The sequence below is a fragment of the Telopea speciosissima genome, chromosome 2, assembly GCF_018873765.1.
Source record: "Telopea speciosissima isolate NSW1024214 ecotype Mountain lineage chromosome 2, Tspe_v1, whole genome shotgun sequence".
In the NCBI taxonomy this organism is placed as follows: Eukaryota; Viridiplantae; Streptophyta; class Magnoliopsida; order Proteales; family Proteaceae; genus Telopea; species Telopea speciosissima.
Window position 1 is genome coordinate 66,048,282 of NC_057917.1, and position 24,509 is coordinate 66,072,790.

At 36.9% G+C, this 24,509-nt stretch overlaps 1 protein-coding gene across 2 annotated transcripts; it reads right to left on the minus strand.

The window, feature by feature from the left end:
• Positions 1-3,098: 3,098 nt before the first annotated feature.
• Positions 3,099-24,092, minus strand: LOC122649955 (probable sugar phosphate/phosphate translocator At1g06470). 2 transcript variants are annotated; one of them, XM_043843220.1, is made up of 12 exons: positions 23,468-24,092; positions 23,200-23,369; positions 20,035-20,120; positions 19,640-19,689; positions 19,167-19,234; positions 14,332-14,432; positions 14,173-14,185; positions 13,689-13,873; positions 13,425-13,511; positions 12,166-12,260; positions 5,630-5,764; positions 3,099-3,153 (listed from the first exon to the last, which is right to left on the minus strand). In XM_043843220.1, the coding sequence occupies exons 1-11, from the start codon at positions 24,007-24,009 to the stop codon at positions 5,644-5,646; spliced, it is 1,518 nt and encodes a 505-aa protein (XP_043699155.1). In that variant the 5' UTR covers positions 24,010-24,092; the 3' UTR covers positions 3,099-3,153; positions 5,630-5,643. The 2 variants fall into 2 exon arrangements, with proteins under 2 accessions (XP_043699155.1, XP_043699154.1); XM_043843219.1 differs by lacking the exon at positions 3,099-3,153 and having other exon boundaries at positions 5,503-5,764.
• Positions 24,093-24,509: the final 417 nt, after the last annotated feature.

Consider the following 24,509-nt stretch of genomic DNA (forward strand, 5'->3'; position numbering starts at 1 on the left):
AGTAGGATCAAGGAATGAAGAGGAAATGGTTGGTAATCAATGCTTTTTCAAGATGATAGGTACACTTTTTCAAGTGGGCCCTTTAAATGAACCACCATAACGAAGGGTTGGTGCCTTGGTGAGTCTCTGCAGCTGATTAGTTAATAGTTATCTTCTATATTGGTTGGAATTTAACTAAAACTTAAAGCTTAGTATCACAGCATCTGTCATTGTAGTAACTTCTAAATATATGTGTGATTCATGAGAATAAAAGAATGGTGGAGTGAAGTACAATTTTCTTCTTCACAAAGCAATGCTCTGTCTTTGCTCTTTCATGTAGAGATGAAGGAAAGTCTTGGAAATTTGGAATAACCTTCCGAACGCAACGAAGAAACCTCTGTAACGTGCAATGAAGAAACCCTTCAGTGAAAGCCAAGCCGTAATGGACTCAGTACTCACCGGCTGTAGTTGAAGAATTCCCTCAAATACCCTTTCACAAAGCAATGGTCATGCAGTTATAGCTATGGGAAAGGATTCTGTCCAGCCGTGGCGGAGCTGGACCGTCCATCCCCGCTGAACGACAGCAAAAACAGGGATGGGGCCGTGGGGTGGTCATTTCACAGGTGGGACTATATAGGTTTGCGCAAGCCCTATAGTCTGACTTGAAAAAGAACAAAAAAAGGTAAACTCGAATCACATAATGTACAGCCTTACCCTTGCTTTTGCAAAGAGTCTGTTTCGAGACTCAAACCCGTGAGTCCAGGTCACAATGGAGCAACCTTAACCATTGCACCAAGGCCCGCCCTCTATAGTCTGACTTGACATCTTCTGAAAAAATCGTGGACTCTTGGATAATTATTCGAATGCTTTAAAAAATAATTAATTTGCATTATGAGAATTGGGCTTTTAATTTTCGTAAGATTAATACCTTAATTTATTTGGGAGTAGAACTATACAGATTTGGGCACTCTAATTTTTCACATATATCTACGACATATGATGTCTTAACTCTTAATGTTCTAAGACACTATTACTCGAAATGTTTTCATTTTCCAACAAAATTCCGATCCAAAAAATGATTTAGCTTTAATTCTCTGGGGAATGTCTTCTCATTTCTATGAGGTTAATGACAGATACCTTTGTTTTTTCGTTGGTTCACAAGTCGACAACTTTGAATAAAATGCTAAAATTAGCAGCAAACAATAACTACCTTGACATATGGGTCCATTAAAGGGTTGCTGTCCTAATGGACTCGCTTAAGTTGTTGGTATGTCTCATCAGCTTCCTCTACAAGGGTCTCGGCCCATTCCGATCTTAATTAGACTTAAATCGGTTTGGATCATTCAAGAAGATTAGAATTGACCAAAATGTGCCTTAACCCTAGAAATTCAGTACCGATCAATCAATCTGAATTGGAATCGGTGTCAACTATTACGATTCGAATTGACCGATCCAGCCAATGCGATCTTACTAGAACATCAGCATAACTTTAATGGATTCAGATCCTCTCCAACAAACCAGCGTGTCCAGCTTTAATTGCGAAGTGCTAGACAGTAATGGTTAAAAGGTTATTGTTTGAAATTCAATTGGAACCTTTTGTCTAAACTACTGGAATTCCTTTCCTACAAAAGATGGTGTCCATTTAGCAGTTATACTTTGAACTATTCATTTCAAGTTTTTGAATCAGTACTCTTTCTATTAACCCCAAAAAAGAGAAAAAGTTCACATTATTTAAAAGAACTCGAGAGAAAAATTTTACAAATGGGTGAAACTTCTTGTCACCAAATTAGTGAATAAAGAAGTTGTAACCTTCTTTAATTGACTCTTATTTTATGTATGGACAAGAGATCTTTACTTGGTAGCATGATCTCTACAGAGTCTACACAAGCTTCTAGGTCAATGGGTGAGCACGCCTGGATATATATATATATGTGAAATGACAGAATTTGCCCTCATTGAAATTGAAAAAGAAAAGTTTCTATAAAAAAAAAAACAGAAATTAAAAAAGAAAAGTTTGATATCTTAAAAAGACAAAAAAATAAAATCGTTACAACTTCTTAGTTCACCATTTTGGTTACAATAAGATTTTCCCTTACAAATATAACGCAAGTAGTTAACTTAATTTTGTCCCCAAAAAACAAAAATTCAAAGGGAGAATGTTTGGGAATAAGATACTAGAAAATATGGTTTATTTGCATTCATTTGACTTCTTGATTTAGCTATTTAAGGGCTTAAGAAGATAGTAAGTGTAGGAAAAGAAATAACAGAAATGGAAAGTAGAAAGGGATGCCTGAGTAGGGAAAAAATTGAAAATAAATTTAAAATGGAGTTTGGCAATGTTGCACGATTTGTTTTAACTTTAGGAAAAGGGTACTCCGAGCAAGCAACATAGGGGAGTCCACCTTCTCATATTGGTTTTCAATTATTTTCGCTCTCCTCCCCTGAAATCCACATATAGGAGTAATAGATATTTTGGTTGAACTCACCTATATTTTTGTGGCTTTTGCTCAAGTTGAATGAATCAACTGAACCAAGCCAAAAGTGAAATTACTCATTCTGTCTCCAATTCTAAATTGCTCAAAAGAGGGAGGTAGGGTTAGAAAAAGAGGTTATAAAATCTGTTGTAATCAGCTTGGTTACAAATAGATTTACCCATAGATAAAAACCACAAGAATAAGATTCGATTGAATTCATTTTTTCCCCTTTTCTGTCACTTATAATTACATTCGTGTATTTTTTTTATGGGTACTATCACATACAATAACATTTCATAAACTGATCCTGATTTAAAAAAAAAAATCATAAACTGCAAGTTTGAGACAATTTCCATCAGCAAATGAATGTCATCTGGTCAAAATCTTCCAACATGGGGGCCAATTTGCTTATACTTTCTATCCATGCAAACTTTCCACCGATGGTTTCATCAAGAAACCATAAAATCATAAGAGTAAAGCTTACATAAGCAAACAAATTGACCTGGTCAAGATTAGAAGAAGCTGCATTTCTGAGGTTGGCCAACAGCATTACTTCTCACAAGTTTCTCCACGAGAACATCAGTTAAGCAACCATCATCCATGAGGAAACCTAAGTACCATTTGTTGAACCTGAACAACATTGATCCACTGCACAGAGTATGTGGTTATGCAAATTCATAAGCTGAAGCAAGAAGCAGAATAAAAATGGGTTTTAAGTGTACAAGCCTACATCACTATGCCTTCTTTTCCCTTTTCAGAAGTATATACATATTCAATGGACTTTATTCACCAAGAAGACCATTACTAGAGAGTTGAATCAACTCATGTGAGCAATAGAGAATATCATTTGCTCATTATATTTTTGTACAGACCTACCCCCCACCAGCTGATGTTTAAGCATCTAATTGCTGAATCTAGTAGTTAAACTAGTACTCTTTTTTTTTTTTTTTTTTTTTATCTAATATACAACACATTTTATGTTTAGCTGTCCATAGAAAAAACATTCAAACAGTGATAGGTTTAAAATTTGTTTTAATAATGGTGCACCAAGGGGACTTTTCAAGACAACAAGGTATCCTGCCTTTGAGAATGTGAACTAGGTTCTTGCCTGGTTTCTTTGTGTAGATCCCAATGCCAATCAAGCATCTGATTGCATGTATTTTCCAGATAGGCACATGCCTGAGAGTAATGATGTAAGTTTCATTTCCAAACACATTATAGAAGGTTCTAGAACTACTATGGTTAGAAATCTTCAGTTCACCTTTCTCTCATACTAGCCTCTCAGGAGTTAGGAGTTAGGACTCCCAGGATGGGCATCCCTTTTTGTCTTCTCCATCTTTCTTATAAGGAAAAAGATCAGACAGAAACAACATGCAACATTCAGTGTATTGGTTTGAAAACTTAGTATAGTCTTCGGTTTCTCATGCTCTTATGTCCTCCTTTAAAATGCATAATATTTATTAATCTATTTATGCTTTAATGTCATTTTCTTCATTAGACTAATGTTAGAATCAATTCCTTACCTCCTTCCATTTTTCTAATTTGAGTTTCTATTCAGTATTAGTTATTCTCTAATGAATTTTCAGTAATTAGTGGTTGATGAAAGGTTCGTAAGCCTTTGTGCCTTTAAACATGCTTCTAGTGATTTATGGAATCAAGTTATTTAGCTAGTTGCAATGGCTTTAAATAAGGCAGAATGAAAGAAGAGCAATTGTGTTGCTGACCCCCATTAGTTGTTAAGGCTTAATTAGTTGGGTTGAATTTAAATAAGTCTTTAGGTGGATGCAATTACAAGGTGACTGGTAGAAGTTGCACAATTCATTCCAGCCTTTATTTTCTCTCATAGAAAGATTCAAAACGGACTAATGACCTTTGCAAGGCCCAGATAGGAAGGGCTTCCAAAGTGGGCCACCTCAGTGTGTCACGTAGAAGCATGATGTGGCAATTGGATGGAGAAGACATGGTATAGATAACCATATTAAATTTCAGAGCCTAGTCAATTCAAAAACCCTCCCCTGTATTGGCATGCATACTCTGCCCATGCATTAGTGTGCATCCTCTTGGTAGTCCTAGACTTAAAATCTTTATTTTGCCATGTGGCCAACTCTATTTGTGCAGAAAATTGACATGTGAGAAGGGGACTTTGGGGTCTCTCTGTCTATAAAATTTGAGCCTCAACTGAACTGCCACGTGGTAGATATTTGGGGCCACAAAGAAAGCCTGGTGGGCCATGGTGGAGACTGTTGATCAAAAAAAATAGTAATATTATACTTCAGAACCAGAAAATGAGGATAACCAGAATGCTGGAATGTTAAGCTTGAAAAGTAAAATTGTGGGTCATATTTTCATAATTCACAGGTGTATGCAAGAGCATGCTAGTATATGCTACTTAGTAATCCGACCTGTTAAGTAGCTTATTTTTTGTTATACCGCAAGGGGCATACTTGTCATACCCTTGTGGTTTAGTTCATTATTATGTGTTTAGTACATAAAGTAGGGGTGCACATGTGTGGTATGTTAGTAAGGGTATATTTGTCTTTGTATTTGATTCTTTATTATATATATACACTATACCTACCGATTGGAGGCATCTCTCCAATCGGTAGTGCATTCTTCTTGCTGCCACATCTCTTCTTCTCTTCTCTTTACTGTTATTTTTCTTCCTTTATTGGTTGTTTCAGATCTGAAGTTTCACTAACTAAACAATAAATTCTTAAACACTGGTTTTGGATTGTGGACAGATGATTCTGACTGTTCAAAAGAAGGCCCCTTGAGGCTTTGATATTGGATTGTACCCAAATAATAATATACCATGCAAAAGTGCAAAACAAGTCTCTTCATTGGATGATAAAGCTCTAGACTGGTCTAGAATTGGCCTATGAGAATTAACAAGTTAAGACTAAGCACTAACTGTGAAGAATTTCTATAATTTCTTAGCCCATCTCCAGTTTAGGATAAAAATTACAGATCTAAGAGGTTACATTTTAACTGATTATATTTGACTCTAAAAGAGAATCTGTGCAGAAAAGATCCTGTTTATCATGGACAACAAGGTGCAAGGTTGTAAGGAAACAAAATTAAAACAACGACAAGGCTTCAAATTCAATTTTGGCAATTCATGATGTTCATTCAAGTAAGCATCCAGCAAGACTCACATTAGTTCATTAAATCAAGCTGATCACAGGAAAAGTCAAGCATCATCATCTTGGTCTTCCATCTCTTCTAGGATAACATATCTTGCAGCAACGTTCGTGGAGACAGATCCTGCTTCATCATTTTCAATTTCATGGTGCTTCTGTAGGTTTTGGTATCTGAGATTGAAGAATGATGCATAGAGGCATATTAGACAAAGTTGTGTCTTAGGGAAGCAGCTGTAAGCCAGAAAATAGAGCACATTTCTCAGAGAATTAAAGCAACTGAAAGATTAAACAATTATCCAAGCATTCCCAATAAATACTTGAGGATATTTCTCAGTAATTCTATATTTCAGCCAAGCTCTGTTGCTCACTTGGACCTGATATAGTTTAATGGCCTCAAAAGTCTTAACGGGTTCAGCTTGACCAGGATCAACATGTTAAATAAACAGGGATAGGGAAAAGAATATTTGTGAGATTGAATATTCATTGAATCAAAAGACTTCAGTCAACAATCACAACTAGAGCTAAGATATGGGGTCAACACGATTGCCCGAGTCAGTTAATACTTATCTACTATCTAAAACACGTGGAGAACTTTTGAACAGAAAATTTGTAGAGCTACATATGACAATATGGGGCCTACAATTTCTTTTTTATATATTTATTTTAAAAATATTGGGCACAGAATTTTGTCCATTTTAGATTTCAAAGATTCAAAGTTAACATGGTTTGATTGCATCCAAGAAATTTCACAATAAGATGTGGGATCTAAAGCTTCAATTGCAATTGGGTTATTTCACTTATTTGTTGCTATAAAACTTCTGGACAAATTACCACTGCAATGTTAATCAACTAAATCAAGAACAGTAGAGCTTCCCATAAAATTGAATGGACTTATCAATACACCCAAGTATCATTCTAGTACCAGGTTAGCTGGACTTCAGATGGAGAGAAATTTTATAGTTTCAATTAACAACAAGAACAACAAACTCAGCCTTATCCCAACTTAATGGGGTAGGCTACATGGATCCAAACAAAACAGAGTAAGGAAAACTGAGGTCTAAACAAAAAAGGGGGATGAAGAGGGATGGGAAAAGAGATGAGAAATGCAAAATGGAAAATGACAAATGAAAGATGGAAAATAAAAGGAAAAAGAAAAATGAAAGATGAAAGTACGAGGAAAGAGGCACAGCCCAGCAAGTAAGGAGAATCTCAGCTAAATGGGGTTTGCTACATGGATCCTTGCCCTCCATTAGGCTCTATCCGAGGTCATACCTGGTACAAGACCTAGACTATGCATGTCAGGGCCTCACAACTTTTCCTATGGTCATTTAAGACCTGCCCCTAGCTTTTTTAGCTCCTTCAATCGGGATCATATCACTCCTTACTGGGGCATCCCTAGGCCCCTATTGAACATGACCATACCATCTCAAACAACTCTCTCGGATCTTGTCATTGATCGGAGCGACTCCCAAGTCAGCTCTAATTCAGTCATTCTTTAATCTTTCCTAGTTTTTCCGCACATCTATCTTAACATCCTCATCTCTGCCACACATAGCTTCTCAACATGATACTTCTTAACTACCCAACATTCTACCCCATACATCATAACTGGTTGTACAACAGTCCTATAGAACTTTCCTTTAAGCTTTAAAGGAATACGTTAGTCACACAACACTCCAGACACACCTCTCCACTTCATCCATCCCACTTTAATTCTCTATGAAATATCATCCTTTGTCACAGTGTCACATTCTTTATTTATGATTAACCCCAGATATCTAAAATAGTCACATTGCGGTATCTCCCTTTCCCCAATTCACACCATGTCAGTATCCATCATATTATGACTAAAATTACACATCATTATAGTTTTAACTAACCAACATATAAAGATAGAGAAAATTTTCCCTACCAAAACATTACACTCCTGACTTGGAATGCTGCAATAAAAAAAAACAAAATACGAAGTTTACTCATTAACCGATTCCAAATGAGTCTTCTCCTCCTTTTCTTCCTTTCTAATGCAACCTCGTGGCGGCTATGGATCGGAAGAATCGAGAACGCTTTAATTCGTCATGGAGTTGATCAATCGAACAAGCACAACACAATTGCAGGGGAGAAACTCTCTTGAGCTCCAGAGACTAAGGTCTCAAATTTCATTCCAATAATCACTACTAGGGGTGCAAGTTTGGCCCTGCCGGCCCGAACTCGCCCTGGCCCGCCCTGAGCCCAAACAGGGTCTGGGCTGAGATATTTGGCCCTGAGGGCGGGTTAGGGCTGGAAACTTTTGGCCCTGAGTTAGGGTCGGGTCGGGTTAGGGTTGAGGCCTCGAGCTAAGCTTGGCCTGGCCCGGCCCGACCCTGATTTAAGTTATACTATAAAATATATATTGATATAAATTATACATTATGAACTTTAAATTTCACCCACATTTTTTTATATAATATACTATATATGAAGACAATAAGTGTTATAATATAATTTATTATATTGTTATTTTATGTAAAATTAATAAGTTCTTCCCAGCCCATTTCAACCCATGCATTTCTTTCCCCCTCCCCATGATCAGGACCAATTAGGGTCGGCCCAGCCCGACCCTGGGGGTGGGTCAGGGTTGGATTTTTCTGGCCCTGAGTCAGGGTCGGGTCGGACTTGGGCCCAGCTAAGGGGACTTAGGGTTGGGCTAGGGTTCTATAAAGCCCAGCCCAACCCGACCCTGTTGCAGCCCTAATCACTACCTTTATTGTCCCAACAAGCTACATTAAATAGAAAATAAAACTCTAAATCTTAAACCCTATTGCTATTCATCCTACAGCTGAGATTTTGTAGAGACAATAAGCCTAATCAAGGTAACCCTTAACTGATGGGATCCTTGACACAATATTGCTATTAAAATAAAAAGAAAACTATTCTAAGATTTTATTAACAATAATAAAATAACCTATATAAAAGCAATTATATGCAATCACAAGGACTGTCAAAATCGTGGCTAAGATATTGTCCATTTGTGGCTGCCATGTGTGGTTTCAATTGCCAATAACCTTTCTTTAATGGAGCAAGGAATAAATCATGTGCAAATCTCATTTGATAAGCTTTCCAACTTGAGTGGTGTCCATGTGGGCTTTCCATATTAAGAACCAATCAAGGGGAGCTCCAAATCGGGGAAGGCTTGGCTGATTCCTTTCCATAATTTTGGCTTTCTTCTTTGGGAATGTGGATCTCCTCCAATTGACTTCCTTATTAGCAAAGATAGGATCACTCTTATTTAAATTAAATCCTCCCAAATTGTGGTGCTACCAAAATGGGAGAGATTCTTGATTGATTGTCAATCAACCAAGAATGGTAGGTGCATCAATCAAAGGGATTGGACCCTTAACCTTGGCCAGGTGTGCTGGACCCTTAACCTTGGCCAGATGTGCTCGGTTCTTCTTGGCCTTGTTATGGGCTATCCTAGCCGATCTCCTTATGGCCTTGGTATGCTCGGCCTGGCTGGTAACCTGGGCTTCATATTGCAGGGCTGCATCACTTTCTTACCCTTTTTCACCCCTTTTCTCCCTAGGAATGATCGGCATGCCTTGACATTCAAAGCTATCGATCTCCTTAGAGCATCAAGGGTCCCCTTGTCACCTAGGCCATCACCTTAATACTACAAAAGAGTCCTTCTATACCATAAAAGTAGGCATTGAGATAGGGATTTTTATTTATTTATTTTCTAATAGATGACCAAAGACTTGGATAGTTTATGAAAATATGCAGGCAGAAATTCCTTACCAGAATATTACTTCTTCCCTAAGTTGGCCTATGGTGAACTCAAAAGAGAGAAGTACAAAGTCAAATCAAATTAATTGTCAGGTTTTCCTTCAAACTACCATGAGTTTTTGACAACTCCTTTGATACAAACATGATTATCATATTTTACATTAATAATAGGTAGTGGTTGGTAAGGAGAAGATGGGGAGCCCCCTTCCCTTTAACACAAGATTTCTGTCCATTTTTTTTTATTATTAATTTTAGTTTACTCTTATCCCATGCAGATATAAAGGGCCATTATCCAATGCTGGTCCTGCCCATGCAAGGTCCTAGGAGCACCGTTTCAAAATCAGAATCGGATCGGTTGAATCGACCGTGACTGGTCTCAATTCTGGTTGATTCGACACAGCCGATTCATGCCAAGAAACCCTAGAATCTCTAAGTTTTCAGATCTGAGAGCCAATTGTAGGGTTCTTGGGACCGATTCCGGTCGATCCAATCTGGATTGGAATCGGCAGGGACTGCTTCAATCACCGATTTTGTGTTTGGAATCCTTGCCTGGGAGGGGTGAGTTTGGATGCAGTCCTAACCTTTGGCATTTTTTGAGCACAGTGACTGCCCTCAAGATTCGAACCCGGGCATTTTCTTTGACAGCCCGAACCTTTTACAGTTGCTCTAAGCAATGGCCCCTTCATAATAGTGGAAAATATTGATAAGAATCTGGTGCCGATGTAACAAATCAAATACAGTAAGAAAGAAAGTATTCATGTCTCCCAATAAAGATAAAAGTTACGATGTATTATTATCTTACGTCCATAGACAAATCCTAATTACGTGACCTATTTGACAGGCTCCACTGTCAACCCCCCCCCCCCCCAACTAATTCCCCTTCTGCCTGCAAAGCAAAGGATAGTGAAACAATATCAGAAACAGGAGATCAGATCCAGCAATGTAGAAGAAGGAAAAAGAAGAACAAGAAGAAGAGAACAAGAGACAAAGAAGAGGAGATAACGCTGACAGAGAAAGGAGCTGACTGTCTCTAGAGGCAGTCCTCTCATCATATTATAATAGGGTAAAAACAGAATACAATGTTACAAGGACAAGAATACCCTTAATTAGCCCTTGCGGCAGACACTAAAACCCAACAATAAAACAAACATACCGCAGGTATGACAAGAATACCTCTGCAGTACCATATACCACATCTTAACACTCCTCCCTCAAGCTGGAGCATATAGATCACCCATGCATAGCTTGGAACAATTTTTCTAGAAAGCGGGACTAAACAGAGACTTGGTAAACATATCACCCAACTAACCTGCAGAGGAAACGAACGGAATGTCAATCAACTTCCTCATCATTGCATCCCTCACAAGCCACAAAGTGACAATCAACTTCAATGTGTTTCGTCCTTCCGTGAAACACATAGTTGTTGTCAATATAGATAGCAGTTTGATTTTCACTGAACATCTTTATAGGTTTAGTAACCGAAAACCCCAACTCTTGAAGCACTGATTTCAACCACATTAACCAGATTGTTGTATAAGCCATGGCTCTATACTCAGCTTCAGCATTGGACCTGACAACAATCGTTTGCTTCTTGCTTCTCCATGTTACAAGATTGCCACCAATAAAAGATTAAAAGTATAATAACCCGTGGTAGACCTCCTATCACCATCAACACCTGCCCAGTCTGCATCAGAGTATCCAACCACATCAATATGCTAATTAGGTCGGTAAATGAGCCCGTTTCCTGGAGCACCCTTAAGATACTTTAATATCAACAAGCTTCCTCCCAATGAGCCTTCTTAGGTGATTCCATAAACTGATTAATAACCCCAACAAAAAAATGATATGTCTGGTCTAATAACAATAAGGTAAATGTATCCAAAAAAAAAAAACAATAAGGCAAATGATTTCCCTACTAATTTCCTGTACTGGTACTTATCATCAAGCTCTTCGCCATCATTTGTCCCAAACTTCCGATGTGGGTCCATCCGTCCATAGGTGTATTGATTGGTTTGGAAGCAAGCATACTGGTCTCAGACAGAAGATCCAAACATATTTTCTCTGTGAGAGACTAACCCTTTTTTACTCTGAAGCACTTTAATACCAAGAAAATACTTGAGTGCACCCAAGTCTTTCATTTGAAAATGTTGTTGCAAATAAGCTTTCACCTCTATAATCCCAAATAGGATAATATCATCGACAAACACAATTGTCAATGGACATCAACCAATGGCTCACCACAAGCGCACAAAATATAAACGTAACCGAAATGCCTCTCAAGTATAGGAAAAAGTAACTACCAGAAATTCTTGTTGCCAAAAACAACTGGCAGTGAAACCATCAGAAATTTTGAATGGATCAATGTTCAACACATCAAAATGCCCCACATTTATATTTTCATCCAATCTCTATTGGGGAAACATATAATACGGAAACCCTAGAACAGAGTGCCCAAGTCTGTCCATAGTTGTGAACAATAACTGGTACTATTGGACTGTTACACAAAATATAACAAGTAAAACAAACACATAAAATAAGAAATGTAATTAATTATTTAATCAAATTAAATTGGGTTTGATGAACACATACATCAAATGCAACAAATCCAACATAAATTGGTAAATGTTTGATGGACTGGACTTTTGCTACCAAAGAATTCAAATGAGTATACAAATCTTATTTTGGCTCTATGGTTATTGGTTAATCTAATTGTTACATTCTTATAAACAAACGAAATGAAGTTTTGTTATTACAAATAGAAAAAACAAAGAAATTATTTGGCAATCCATGACAATCAAGGACAGACAACTTACTTGTACCAATTGAATAAACCAACACCAACCATGATTATAACAAGCCCAATCCCTTTCAACCAGGTAAACTGATCATGGAAGTAAAGCACTGCGACCTGAAAGTGCAATTAAAAAAAAAAGGAAGATTTAGTTTCCCAGTAAAGAGAAATTTTCTTATTAACATGGGAGGCACCAATCCTCTCCCAATTGCTCAAGAGAACCCAGAACAGTACTCATCTCTATTTCTATGTCATTATAAGTAAAGCACTATTTATTCCCCCACCCCCACAAAGAAAAAAAATTATTTACAGCTATCCCTTTTCATCCTACATCAGGAATTATGAGGCCTGTACAATCAATTGTCTGGTCCACGTGTCTACTATCAATCATGATAACATGAGAATTATTGCCCAACAGCTTGCTTTGCAGTTTATTGACTAATACTCCTACAATAAAATTCATAGTTTTCTCAATTGTTTCAGGATCCAGCTTCAACTGACACTTATGTATTGACAGCAAGCCTTAAGAGGTATGTGTGCTTCATCATGGAGCCTGTACTGCAAAGAGTCTCTTAAAATTCAATAGTGGAAGGGTCTCTCGTAAGTGGCAAACTGGCCATACAGTTATATCATTTATCGCACTGCATATTAAAAGAGGGGTTTGAATACTATCCTAAAGTGATTTAGGACCTGGCATTGTCATTGGATTTCTTTTCCTAAGTTACATGAGTTCAGGTACGGGGATCCGGCATGGGTATGTCTCAAGGAGTTGGATCCACATGTCCACCAAAACTTAGGATATGGGTGTATGCATACAAAAACGGGTATAGGTACTAGGTATCGGCTAGCATTTGTCAACCAGGGGCATCAAATGTCGAAAGGAGGGCTAATCTTCTTATTCTTCGTAGTCAACAAGGTATTGGTTGGGGGTTCATCATATATGAAGTATCCGGGTAACTCGCCAAGTTCGCCAAGCTTCTCCAAATTACCAAGGTCAGCTATGGCTCAGCAGATTCAACTGCTAAGTTGGGAATCTTTAGGTTTCAGGTATGGATTAAGTTTCTCTTTGCAATGTTTCCACTGTTCGGGTTTCTTGATCTCTGTGGCACAAATCCCCTATGTACTTAATGGGTTTTCTCCTACAATAAAGAAGTGGGATGTCAAAGATACAAAGCTGTGACAAAGTAGCATAGTCCAGGAAGATCTAATCAATTAATAAAAAGCGCCAGCACATCATACAACACCAAAAAACATGAAAATAATTCACAAGACAAGTCATACCAAAATAGTAACAGCCTCTTTGACAACCCCTGCAATTGTTACAGTTACTGCACTGGTTACTGAGACAAGAATATATTCTGTCAAAACCTGCAAAAGGAATAAGGAATATAGAGTGAAGAACGTGAGATAGGTTGAAAGGATGGTGCAACAGTAGCAAATAGAAATTTTGAATGGTCTGCAAAACTCTCAGTATCCAAATCATGGCAGATTGACATTCAGTGACCCAAAATAGGGAAGGAAGAAAAGACAGACACCAACTATTACCATAAAGAAGGCAAGGGTTCCACCAAAAAGCATTAGGAGGGTGCTTCGAATAACATGCCCTAAATCATTGAAGTACTTGTTCTTTTTGAATTCGTCCCAAGGATCCGTTGTAAGAGAGAGTAGAGCAGTTGCTACTGCCATAACTGGAGCCACATAGCTCATCAATGTAAGAGGATTCTTTAAACCTGAAAATACCCAAATAGAAGCACCTTATAGATTTTTGTTTTTCTTGTTAATTTCACACTGTCCTGAATCTACATTTCATAAATTATCAAAAAAAAAAAAAAGAATAAATAGATAGTTCATGTTATCCTTTGACAAAAAAGGTTGAGTCTGGTTTATACATTGTGGAATCAAGATTTCCACATGCATGTAAACACCCTTATACTCCAGTAGGCACATGCATGCATCACCATGTACTTTCCTTTTAAGAATCATTGAACCTAAATAACTGACATTAAAGAATGAGGAGTCAACTACTTACCGTAGACTTCTCTCTTCATGCCGATTTTCAATTAGTAGTGACCACAGACAATGAAATGTCAGATTCTATTCCAAAACATGAAATAAAGAAATTGATAAAATATGACAGGGATATCTGAGAGTAGAGAGATACATGGAGAGAAAGTCAGAACATTCTTACCTGTAAAAGAATCTGAGTCATGGACCATCGAAAGCCAGCCATAATAGCAGCAAACATGATAAAAATGAAACCCCAAAAGTCAAATTCTGTTTCCCTTGCAACTGCAAGATAGATCAGTGAGTCCAGTCACATCAACAGCGAGGCAATGAGGGACTAGACATGGTTGACAAGCACAAGAAGTATGTTTTTAGAATAAAACAGCAACAATGAGGAAAGAGTTTATCATCCAGACAGATGCAAATAAACATCCAACAGGAACAAAATTGCAGCATAAGTGAAGCAGTAGTTCATGGTGTAGTGCTCAAAAACATGAATTACCTAATAAGGTACCATAATCAAGGTTCAAGAAGTCAGTATCGACCATGGTTGAAACCAAAATATTTCGGGTTTCAACCGAAAACTTGTCGTCCTGTCAAAACCCAACATGTTTTGGTAGTTGGTTTCGTTTGACAATTTCGGTGGTCAAATGGCTATATTTTGGCCCGAAACTTCGGAGGACCCTAATTAAGCATCTCTAAACATAATGAAACCTTTAGGTTATTAAAAAACACACCCAAAATGCTAGTTTAGTTTCGTATCCTAGGCTAGTAATGTATGGCGTACCTTGGTTGTATACTTTCTCAAATATAGCCTATGCTACACATAATTTAGTATTATAACATAAAATTCAACGAAAACAACTATATATGAATTTTTATAAATAAAGAAAACCATATAACTAATATTAAATGTCAAAGTGTTACAACTTATAAAAACATGTACAAGTATTACAACTATAAGTGTACAACAGACAACCAAGGCGAAACCCAAAAGACCCCTACAAAGCCACTCCTCCTACTCTATGTCAGTACCACATAGAGTTCCGGGCGGTTACAAATGCACCAAATCGTCGCTGTAGATGTGTTGTAGTACTTTCCAACACATTGTTCCACCAAAATTTGTAGGTGATTTGGCCAAGGAACCCAAAAACTGGGGTTTTCTAGCACTTTCTATTGAAATTGGGCAAAACCACGAATTTAGATCAAAATATAGCTTTTGTCTAAAAGCAATGTAACGTTTCGGTCAGTACGAAACTGAAACCCTCAACCTAGCATGATTTAGACTGAAACCGGAAAGTTTCGGTCATAACATTGTATTCTTGCAGAGTCGCAAGCTATTTCATTTCGACTTCGGGTGAAACCGAAATAATTCGCAAGATTTCGATAGTTTCGACCAAAATCTCAAACATTGCATGAAATAACTTCAAGGCTTCTAGAAACCAACAAAAAATTGAGCAATTGGGAACAGGGAGGTGAGAAGAGAACGGCAATTAAGAAGGCTTCTTCTCAATGACAAAGTGATGCAGATCGAAGAAGGAAGAAGAAGAGAACTGCCTATGGTTGTTCTTTGACCACAATCCAGACCCAACCAGACCATATGGGTCAGGTTTTGGTACAACTCATCCATCAATCCAGGTCGTGGGAGAGAAGTTTGAGGCTCACAATTGTTATTTTCCTAAATTTCAGGAATCCAGTCTTCAATTTATAGCAACCTGTGTATGGTGATATTCTCTTCCTTGAAATCAGCACATGGTGGTGCCAGTTTTGGAGATCATAAAGCTCAAGATTGCCATATCTTCTAAATTCCTAAAGCTAGGAATCTTATCAAATCGTGAAAGGGGTCTTAGAGTTGTATTTAGTTGGTTATTTTTAAGTCATGTAAACAGGTTAAGACTCTTTATAAAGTCCTATTCCTGCGCATAGGATTCTAGTTTCCTTTTAGTCCTACAGTTGGAGTTTCTTGTTTTGGTTTGGGTTTCTAATTTGTTACAGAAGGAATCTTAAAAATATATATATAGTATCCCAGTCCACAAGGCTCCCACTACTGCGGGGTCTAGGAGGGGCAAATGTACACAGCCTTATGTTACATTGCTTTTACTAATTCCATTCCCCACTTTCCATTTTATGTTCACTTGCTATTTTTCACTTTAGTTTCTGTTTTCTATTGTTTCTAATCCTAAGTTTCTAATTTTTAGTACCTTTCTATTTTTCATAACTCCTTTTTTTCTTCCAATTCGACCGTTGGATAGGTAATAAATTTTGATGAGACATTCATCCATTCTCCTAGGCTGTTCGACCATACTGTTGGCCACATCTGACTTTTCTTTGTCAGGTTGCTTCATTTCACATATTTGATTTAATCTTGACCTACGGTTCTATATCACTGATGGTTATTCTAATCCCAGCCCTTGGGTAATTAGACAAGCACCACAAAAACAGGGTACACTCTTGTTCTGAATATTGCATCATCCACAGGCTTCTAAAGAGAGAATTAAAGGATGAACACTGAACAGTATAGTTCCTTCAGAAGCCAGGAGTTTGCACAAGAAATGATAAAAAGCCAGGGGCAGAAGACAGTTCAAGAAACTCATGCCAATGGAAAAAAAAAGGAGTCTGAAGTTGAAATGCCTCAAGAAGGAATTGGAGATTAGATTCAAAATTTTCAGAAGAACTTAACTAGTTTTATATTACTTTTAGGTTAAGAACGAAAAACACAAACTAGTTAACATGTCTAAAGAATGTGAAGAAACAAAACATTAAAAGAACATGCTCTTGAAGTATGGTTTTTAATCTTTTTTCAAAGAAATATAAATGGTTAAAATAGAGGCGGGTGCGGCAGAAGTGCGGTTTACCATGGAAACTTCATTTTGATCAATGTATCCACCATTGGAAGTCTTTCCCTCTAGCAAATCAGATGATATTGCAGTGCCCTTCAATACACTTCAAAAACTAGTAAGAGACACCAACAAGGTCACCCAACTACTTTGAAGAGGGGGGGAGAGAAAAAATCAAAAAACAAAAACAGAACAATACATAATTCCTCTCTTTTTAGGATGTAAACCTCTAACTACCAGAATTAGTATATTGGGACTCAGGGAGTCTATTTCCAGGTAGGCCCCCAATAGAGAATGACTAGTCCAATGGTACCCTCCCTTCTCTTTTAAATCAACCCAAACGCTAAACCCTTAAAACCCTAAACCTCAACAATGAGAAACCACGCATCTTAATTGAGAAACCCAAGGAAAAAGATGAAATAATAATTGACAGTTCCTATTGATATCAGAAACTCATTTTCCAGCATTAGTTTAGATACTCAGTGATATGACCGTATAATGGGAACACCAAATATTACAGATATAAAACGAAATATAAGAAAATATTCATATTAGAATATTGGAAAATGCTAAAGTAAAAGCACAAAGACAAACAATTATACTACCAACACTGGTTGCAACCAAACAAACGTCTGCATAAAATAAACAAAAGATATTAAATAGAAGATATGCTGTCATGGATACAAATAGCCAGAGACTAAATTGCATCCATCTTCTACATATGGATTATGATTTTTTTTATTTTTTTTTTGGGGGTGGGGGGAAGTTGCTTTCCTTGAATTTACGTATTTTTATATTCAAATAAAAATTTACATAATCCAGGTAAATAAGTAAGACTAAAGATTAATGTGAAGCTTCTAAATAAAAGTGTGCCACATGCAGAAATGTATGACTTACAGTGTTCTACATTTTCTATATATTATCATTTTAAATATAAATAAATATTATATTATAACAGATTTTAATAGATTTCTACGAGTCATTTAACCTGCATTTGCAGGTCAGTGATGCATACAAACAATAGCTGTGAGTCATTTAACCTGCATTTGAAGGTCAGTGATACATACAAACAATATTTATCTCATATTACTAAAAAGAAAGATTATAAATGTTTTAACTCAATTTATAAAAAGAGAAATAGTACATAACTACAAATGTGAACTAAATGTTTTAGACAGAATAACTTCATTAAACATCAGAAATTTTTTACACTGGTTATATACGGATACTTACTAGATTTTAATTTCAAATCCATAATATCAAGAATTACCCTAGGACATGAATTTGTTTTCTAGTACATGTCTCCAACTAATTAATGTAAACTCGTCACTTTCAAAATAGTGTTTTAAAACCCAGACTAATCATCAATCCATGTAAACTCATCACTTTCAATTAGTGTTTTAAACCCCATACGAATTATCAACCCACTTTAACTACACCCTCTCCATGAAGTGGGGGTAAGAATGCATACATTATGACTCTACCCAGACCCCGCAGTGGCGGGAGCTTCGTGCACTGGGTACGCCCTTTAACTACAGCCTATGATCACAGGTTAAGAGATTCGACCATCCTGAAAACTGCATCAAACCATTCAAACCTGAATGGATCCATGGAATCTTTCCATAGAGCAACCAAAACGGGTGTTAATGCTGATCCGGCCAGAGATATTCAGATATTCCAGATGGGGGGAGAACCCCCCCCCCTGCATGATCTACCTGTTTTGGGGCCTAGGTAACAAGTCAAACAGTTAGTCCTTGGTGGATTAACTGGGTTTTTTACAAAACCATTTGCAAGGTTCCTACCCAAGCAACCTGCAAGTATGCACACTAATTTGCATCAAACAAATATAATTGTGCATACAGCTACATCAAAACTCTCATGTCAGTAAGAGCTATCCCTCTAAACATTTTATTCAATTAGACTGAAATTTGGATTAGAAAAAGGCCTCTCCTTTTTAACATGTCAAGGGGAAGAGGTAATGGAACCAGAGGATCCTTCAGTTGATCACCTTTAAGGAACCATGCAGAACCATTTTCCTATGGGAAGCCATAGCTACCAAACCTAAACAAGTGGTTTTTTTTTTTTTTTTTTTCTTTCTTCGGGTTGGGTTATGAACAATTTATAATTAGAAACAACCAAGTAGGAATAAAAGAATTGATGAATGCAACGATGGAGAAAATACCGGTCAATAGAACTCCAACAGAGATGATTAATATGATGCCAAGAAGTTTAATGCTTGGAGTCTCCAACCTACAAAATTAAATGCATTTTAATAAAACATGAAGGTAAATAAAGGGACAAAGAAGGGGGAGAGGGGGGGAAGGTGGCATATTACTTGCAAGTATCTTAATGGTTAAAATTCAATGAATCTTTTAACCTCCCCAAACCCTCCCCCTCTCAATATACATATATATATATATATATATATAAAATTCATCAAGATCACTATAATTTATTATGACATTTCATGGAGCAGCAGCATAAAATAGGTTAGTGAACAGAATATCTTGGATCTCAGGTTATAGGTACCCATGCATGGGTTGGGACCCCTATAACTAACATTGTATCTTATGCTCAGTGAAACTCTCATATGACATGGTTTATGAACAAATTGCATATGGAATTTGTAGTAATATCAATGGAAGAGAAGCTCACTTGAACGCAAAAGCAAAAAGGAGGAGAAAAATAGGAGATGCAGATTTACACTGCAAAAAGAGAAAAGTATAAAAAACAGTTAGACCACAAGTTAGAAATAGAATAGAGAAACAGAAGAAACACAAAGACTCATTTTACATTATTGCAAAAGAGAAAATTATAGACAATACATATATTGTAAGTTTGAAATACATAAAAAAATACACTATATACAGAGTCTCATTTGCTATTAGTGCAAAATGGAAAAAACATAGACAATATATAAACTGTAAATTACACAAGAAAAATAAAATCCCATTTTCTATTAGTAATCCAAAACAGGTTACATAAGAAGAGAGATTCAATTCTAAAGGACAATGAATCATCACAAAAATAAACAAGGATCAACAACAAACCATAGTTGCAAATGTGACAGTGATGAAAACTAGAGAGGCGTTGCTCAGGTTTACATCCAGTGCAGTTCCAAGAGCTGTTGGCACAACTGTGTAAAAAAGGTTATATAAAAGTCCATCTGTGTCATTAGTTGTTAAATGAAGAAGTTAAATGCATAAAGTTTAGAAATATTCAGTCCAACACCCATTTCATCTACTTACCACATTGTGTGCATTCTGGACATAATCTCACTACACAGGAGAACTAATTTAGGAGCAACATCCAGATCAAGACTGTGGAATTTGAGTTTTCAACCAAAACAAACAAGCTTTAGATTCAGAGCCATCTACTATAAGTTTCAGATGATATAATCAAATAACATGCTTTCACCTGTAACCTAATAGACCACATGACCATGCGGACCAACTGCACTGACCACTTACTACTCACCATCAGAAGAAGCTCATTCTCCATACGTTCCACTAAAACATCTCATTGTCCTCGATCAACCTTGATCATCCAAACCTTCCAAGGAGAGGTTGAGTATAGACTTCTGATTACGAATGGCTGCAATTAAGGTGTCTAACCCAACTTTAAGCCTCTAAACTCCTTAGACATTGCACCTCACTAGAACTGGCCACATCCACACAGATTCAAGTAATTATCTATTCTCAACTTGTTGAATCTCCTTTACTCTCTTCCCAAATGCACCAAGAGAAAGCCAAAATTATAAATCCAAACAATTGGACCATGCTTCCTACAAAGTTCCCTTGTCATTGGCTAATTGAGCCCACAGTATTGTAGCTACATAGCCAACTTAGACTAACCCAAGAAAATGATTCTAGCTCAAAATAGCCACAATGGTTTGAACATTCATAATTTTCTTACACATAATGCTTATATATATGGAGAAAAGGAATTCTTTCTCACATTTTTTATCACACATGAAAAGTGTTGTTTTACTCAGGATCACTCCCAGCCAAAAGCAATGAATTTAGCAGGCTATAGATTTATAAGTAATGTGTATCCCATCACAACTATGTATGTCTGAGGATGATAAGTTAAAGATACTGCAGAGTGTTACAAAAAAAGAATCCAAGTTATTCCTTCAGTTAAGAACTTAAACTGGTCAAAATTATTGAATTTTGCTCAAAATTGTTACCGCTCAAAAAGAAAAAGAAAAATCCGCTTCTCCGCCATCATGGACTAGTGATTAATATATGATGTAAAATTCTGTTCTTTCCAGGTCATGAATGTGTTTGTGTTTCTGTGTATGTGTATGTAGGTATGATTCTATCTCTTAACATCACAGCAGGTTCTCAGGGTGACTGAAATTCACACAGCTGAACTGATTTCCATCCCCAGAAACCCCCAAATGTTTACTCCTAAGAAGGAACAAGTATGGTATAGGTGTTCCAATAATTTTGTGACTAACATAATACAAGTCATGTTCCATCCCTCCATAGTACACAAATAGGGCACATCTTCGACTGCCCAACATATGAGGAGAACCTCAAATTCTGTGGAGACTCATTCCAGGCTTTCCAGTAGCTATTCCTTATGTAGAAAGGAGCGGAGGGTCTATTTACTAGGAACCTGCATATAAGGAGATTACTTGACTAGGGATCTGTTCCTTCCGTGGGATTCAATCCGAAAGAATTTATAGCTTTTAATAACTATGTTTGAGGAATGTAAGACCATATGTTCTATCAAATCATAAGCATTTATGTATTTTCTCACAATCTCAGTCCAAGTCAATTTTTTCTCTCCCAAGTCCGTTAAACCTTCAATTTGCATTATATCACATCTTCTCATCATTGCTTTCACAGGTCTTGGCAATAGAAAGTAATTTACATGGATAACCTTATTACTTACATCACCCCAAGAGCTTGTTTCCCGTTGCACTCAAAAACTTCGACCAGAAAGTAAATTAATTGGATCAGTGCCAAGTCCACATTGTTAAATCCATACAATTTACTTTAGACCAAACTTCCATGACTTAGTCATTCACAATAAAACTAATAGATAGGAAACAAATTGAACTTAGTCATTCACATAAACTTATAGATGGGAAACAAATTGAGCACGGTAAACAGTTATAAATAACAATTATTGTCATTGTGAAGATCCTCAGCTCTCGCCATCATCAGTCAGTTTTGCCAATGATTAAGGAGGTATCAGTTTCCCGTTACCCTCAAAAACTTGACCAGAAAGTAAATTAATTGGATCAGTGCCAAGTCCACATGGTTAAATCCATACAATACTTTAGACTAAACTTCCATGACTTAGTCATTCACATTAAAACTAATTGATAGGAAACAAATTGAGCACTGTAAAAAGTTATAAATGACAATTCTATTCATCGAAAAGATCCTCAGCTCTCGCTGTCATCAATCAGTTTTGCCAACAATTAAGGAGGTAAAAGACTAGAGTATTTGGGATTCAAAGTTGTGATTTCCATTGATCTCTTCGTATAGATTTATACAAGAGGTGGAGAGTTTGATCTCCATAAGAATAGCTGAGTAGTTCCTTTAGATAAGGAGACTCAGTTACAGTAGATAAAGATAAGAAGGGTTTTACAGTTTACACAAGATTGGGATGGTGGAGTGACGTTAGGGAGTTTTAAGAGATTGGTTATTATCCAACTCTTTAACGGTGCTTCCGTTATTAGGAGGATTCATCAATAGAAGTAACAACCCTCTGTGCCTGACTAGATCCCTTCACATTAGATTATAGCATATTTATGAAGTGTGAATAAGGTGTGCTCATGAAGCCAAACCAAAATCCTACTGTTGCTATTTCTACCTTTTTTTCCTTTCCACCAAATGAATATAAAGGTCAGATTAAAAAGAGAAGCAGGGGAGGTTGGGACTTGTGACAGCAGATAGATATAAATAGAAAGATGTCAAAAGAGAGAACCCACTTATCACAAACCAATCTCCACTCTCAGTTACACAGAAGATTATCTTTAATATTTTAAGTTAATCACCAGTTTTTCAGTTTCTTCGGTGCCCCCCCCCCCCCCTCCCAAGCCCCAAAACCAAAAAAGAAAAGCAGAAAGTGTTAGACACCAAACAAGAAATGATGTGGGAATTTGTTCTGTGATGACACAGACAAACTTAAGAACAAACACCACAACAGGATGCCAAAGTAAACTAAAATAAAGAGCATGAAAATGATATTCTTACCTCGCATAAAGTAATCCCTCCATGACATTGCTACTCTGGGTTGAAACCTTTTGTCCCAAAACCATGTAATAGCATTGGACAGAACAGCTTGCATTGCAAAGTGGATGGTGTTCATCAACATTGGAGCAGGAAACTTTCCTAACTTATCTCCTAAAAGTGTTTTGTTATATCTACTCAAGAGAAAACAAAAGAAACAATCAGTCCAGAAGTGAAAGAAAAAGGCATAAATGAACTGAAACTGAGTATTATTGTAGAGTTGACAACTTACAGAGTTAAACAAGTACTGAAAGCATACCATACAAGTACGAAAAACAGCGTCTTAAGAATAATGACTACGGATATAGGGCTTTGAGTATCTGGTACTGTTTTATGTGTTCCCCTTGAAGCAGTGCCATCCACATTAAAATGTGAAACTTTCTGTTGGCTCTCAGAGCCATTTTCAATATTACAAGACACATAGTTTGTCTCATTTCCATTCCCTTCGATATAGGAAGCTGTGTTATTAATGGAATGACCTTCATGAATATGCATACTTCTCTTCTGAAATTTCGTGAATTTTTGTCCAACACCACCTAAGCATTCACTATCTGGCCCTTCTCCTTCAAGCAAAGGTAATTCAAAATCAGAATCTTCTATGTTTGCATCAGCATTGTCTGAAGAATGAGTTGAATGAATGATCCCATTCTCATCACACCAACCTGAGAAAGATGGCTCCCTGCGATGTCCCTGGCTTCTGCCTTGAATGTCAGTAATCCCCACAGATGCAGCCTTCTCTGTTTCTAAATCTGTTTCTACCATCTCCTTTTGCATTCTAAGTTATAGCCATCGTAAAAACAAACTCACATCATCTACCAGAAGGTCCGAAAGGAATTCCAACTTCCTACTTCCAACCTCAATACTACTGAAGCAAACTATAAATTGTTCCAAATTATATCCTTTGTCTGCTTCAAGAAAAGATAAAAAGTGAAAACATTGTACCAGCAACACCTGACCTGATCTCAAGACTCATAAACCCTCAACAACTCCACCTGGGAATCAAGACATCAATATTGAGAAGACCTGAATATGATGAATCAGATGAAAACAAACCCAAATACAAAATCGAACCTTTACTTGTAAATCCTCAAATTCACAGTACAAACAGAAGAGAACAGCTGGTACTCTTGGCAAACTTCTCTCACTACTACAAAAATCTATCAAAAAATTGGAAAATCTCAACTTGTTCGAATTAACACCTCCAAAAGATTAGCTAACACTCATAGACGTGATGCGAAACACAGAAATTAATCCACACAGAATGCGCCCACCTC

What these genes read in the sequence shown, in the direction of transcription:
- LOC122649955 (XM_043843220.1), bottom strand. Translation starts at nt 24,009, where the DNA reads ATGCAAAAGGAGATGGTAGAAACAGATTTAGAAACAGAGAAGGCTGCA. An exon ending in TTCAGTACTTGTTTAACTCT is followed by an intron (nt 23,370 to 23,467) that starts GTAAGTTGTCAA and finishes TCTCTTGAGTAG; the next exon opens with ATATAACAAAACACTTTTAG. An exon ending in GAACCCTTGCCTTCTTTATG is followed by an intron (nt 13,512 to 13,688) that starts GTAATAGTTGGT and finishes TTCCTTTTGCAG; the next exon opens with GTTTTGACAGAATATATTCT.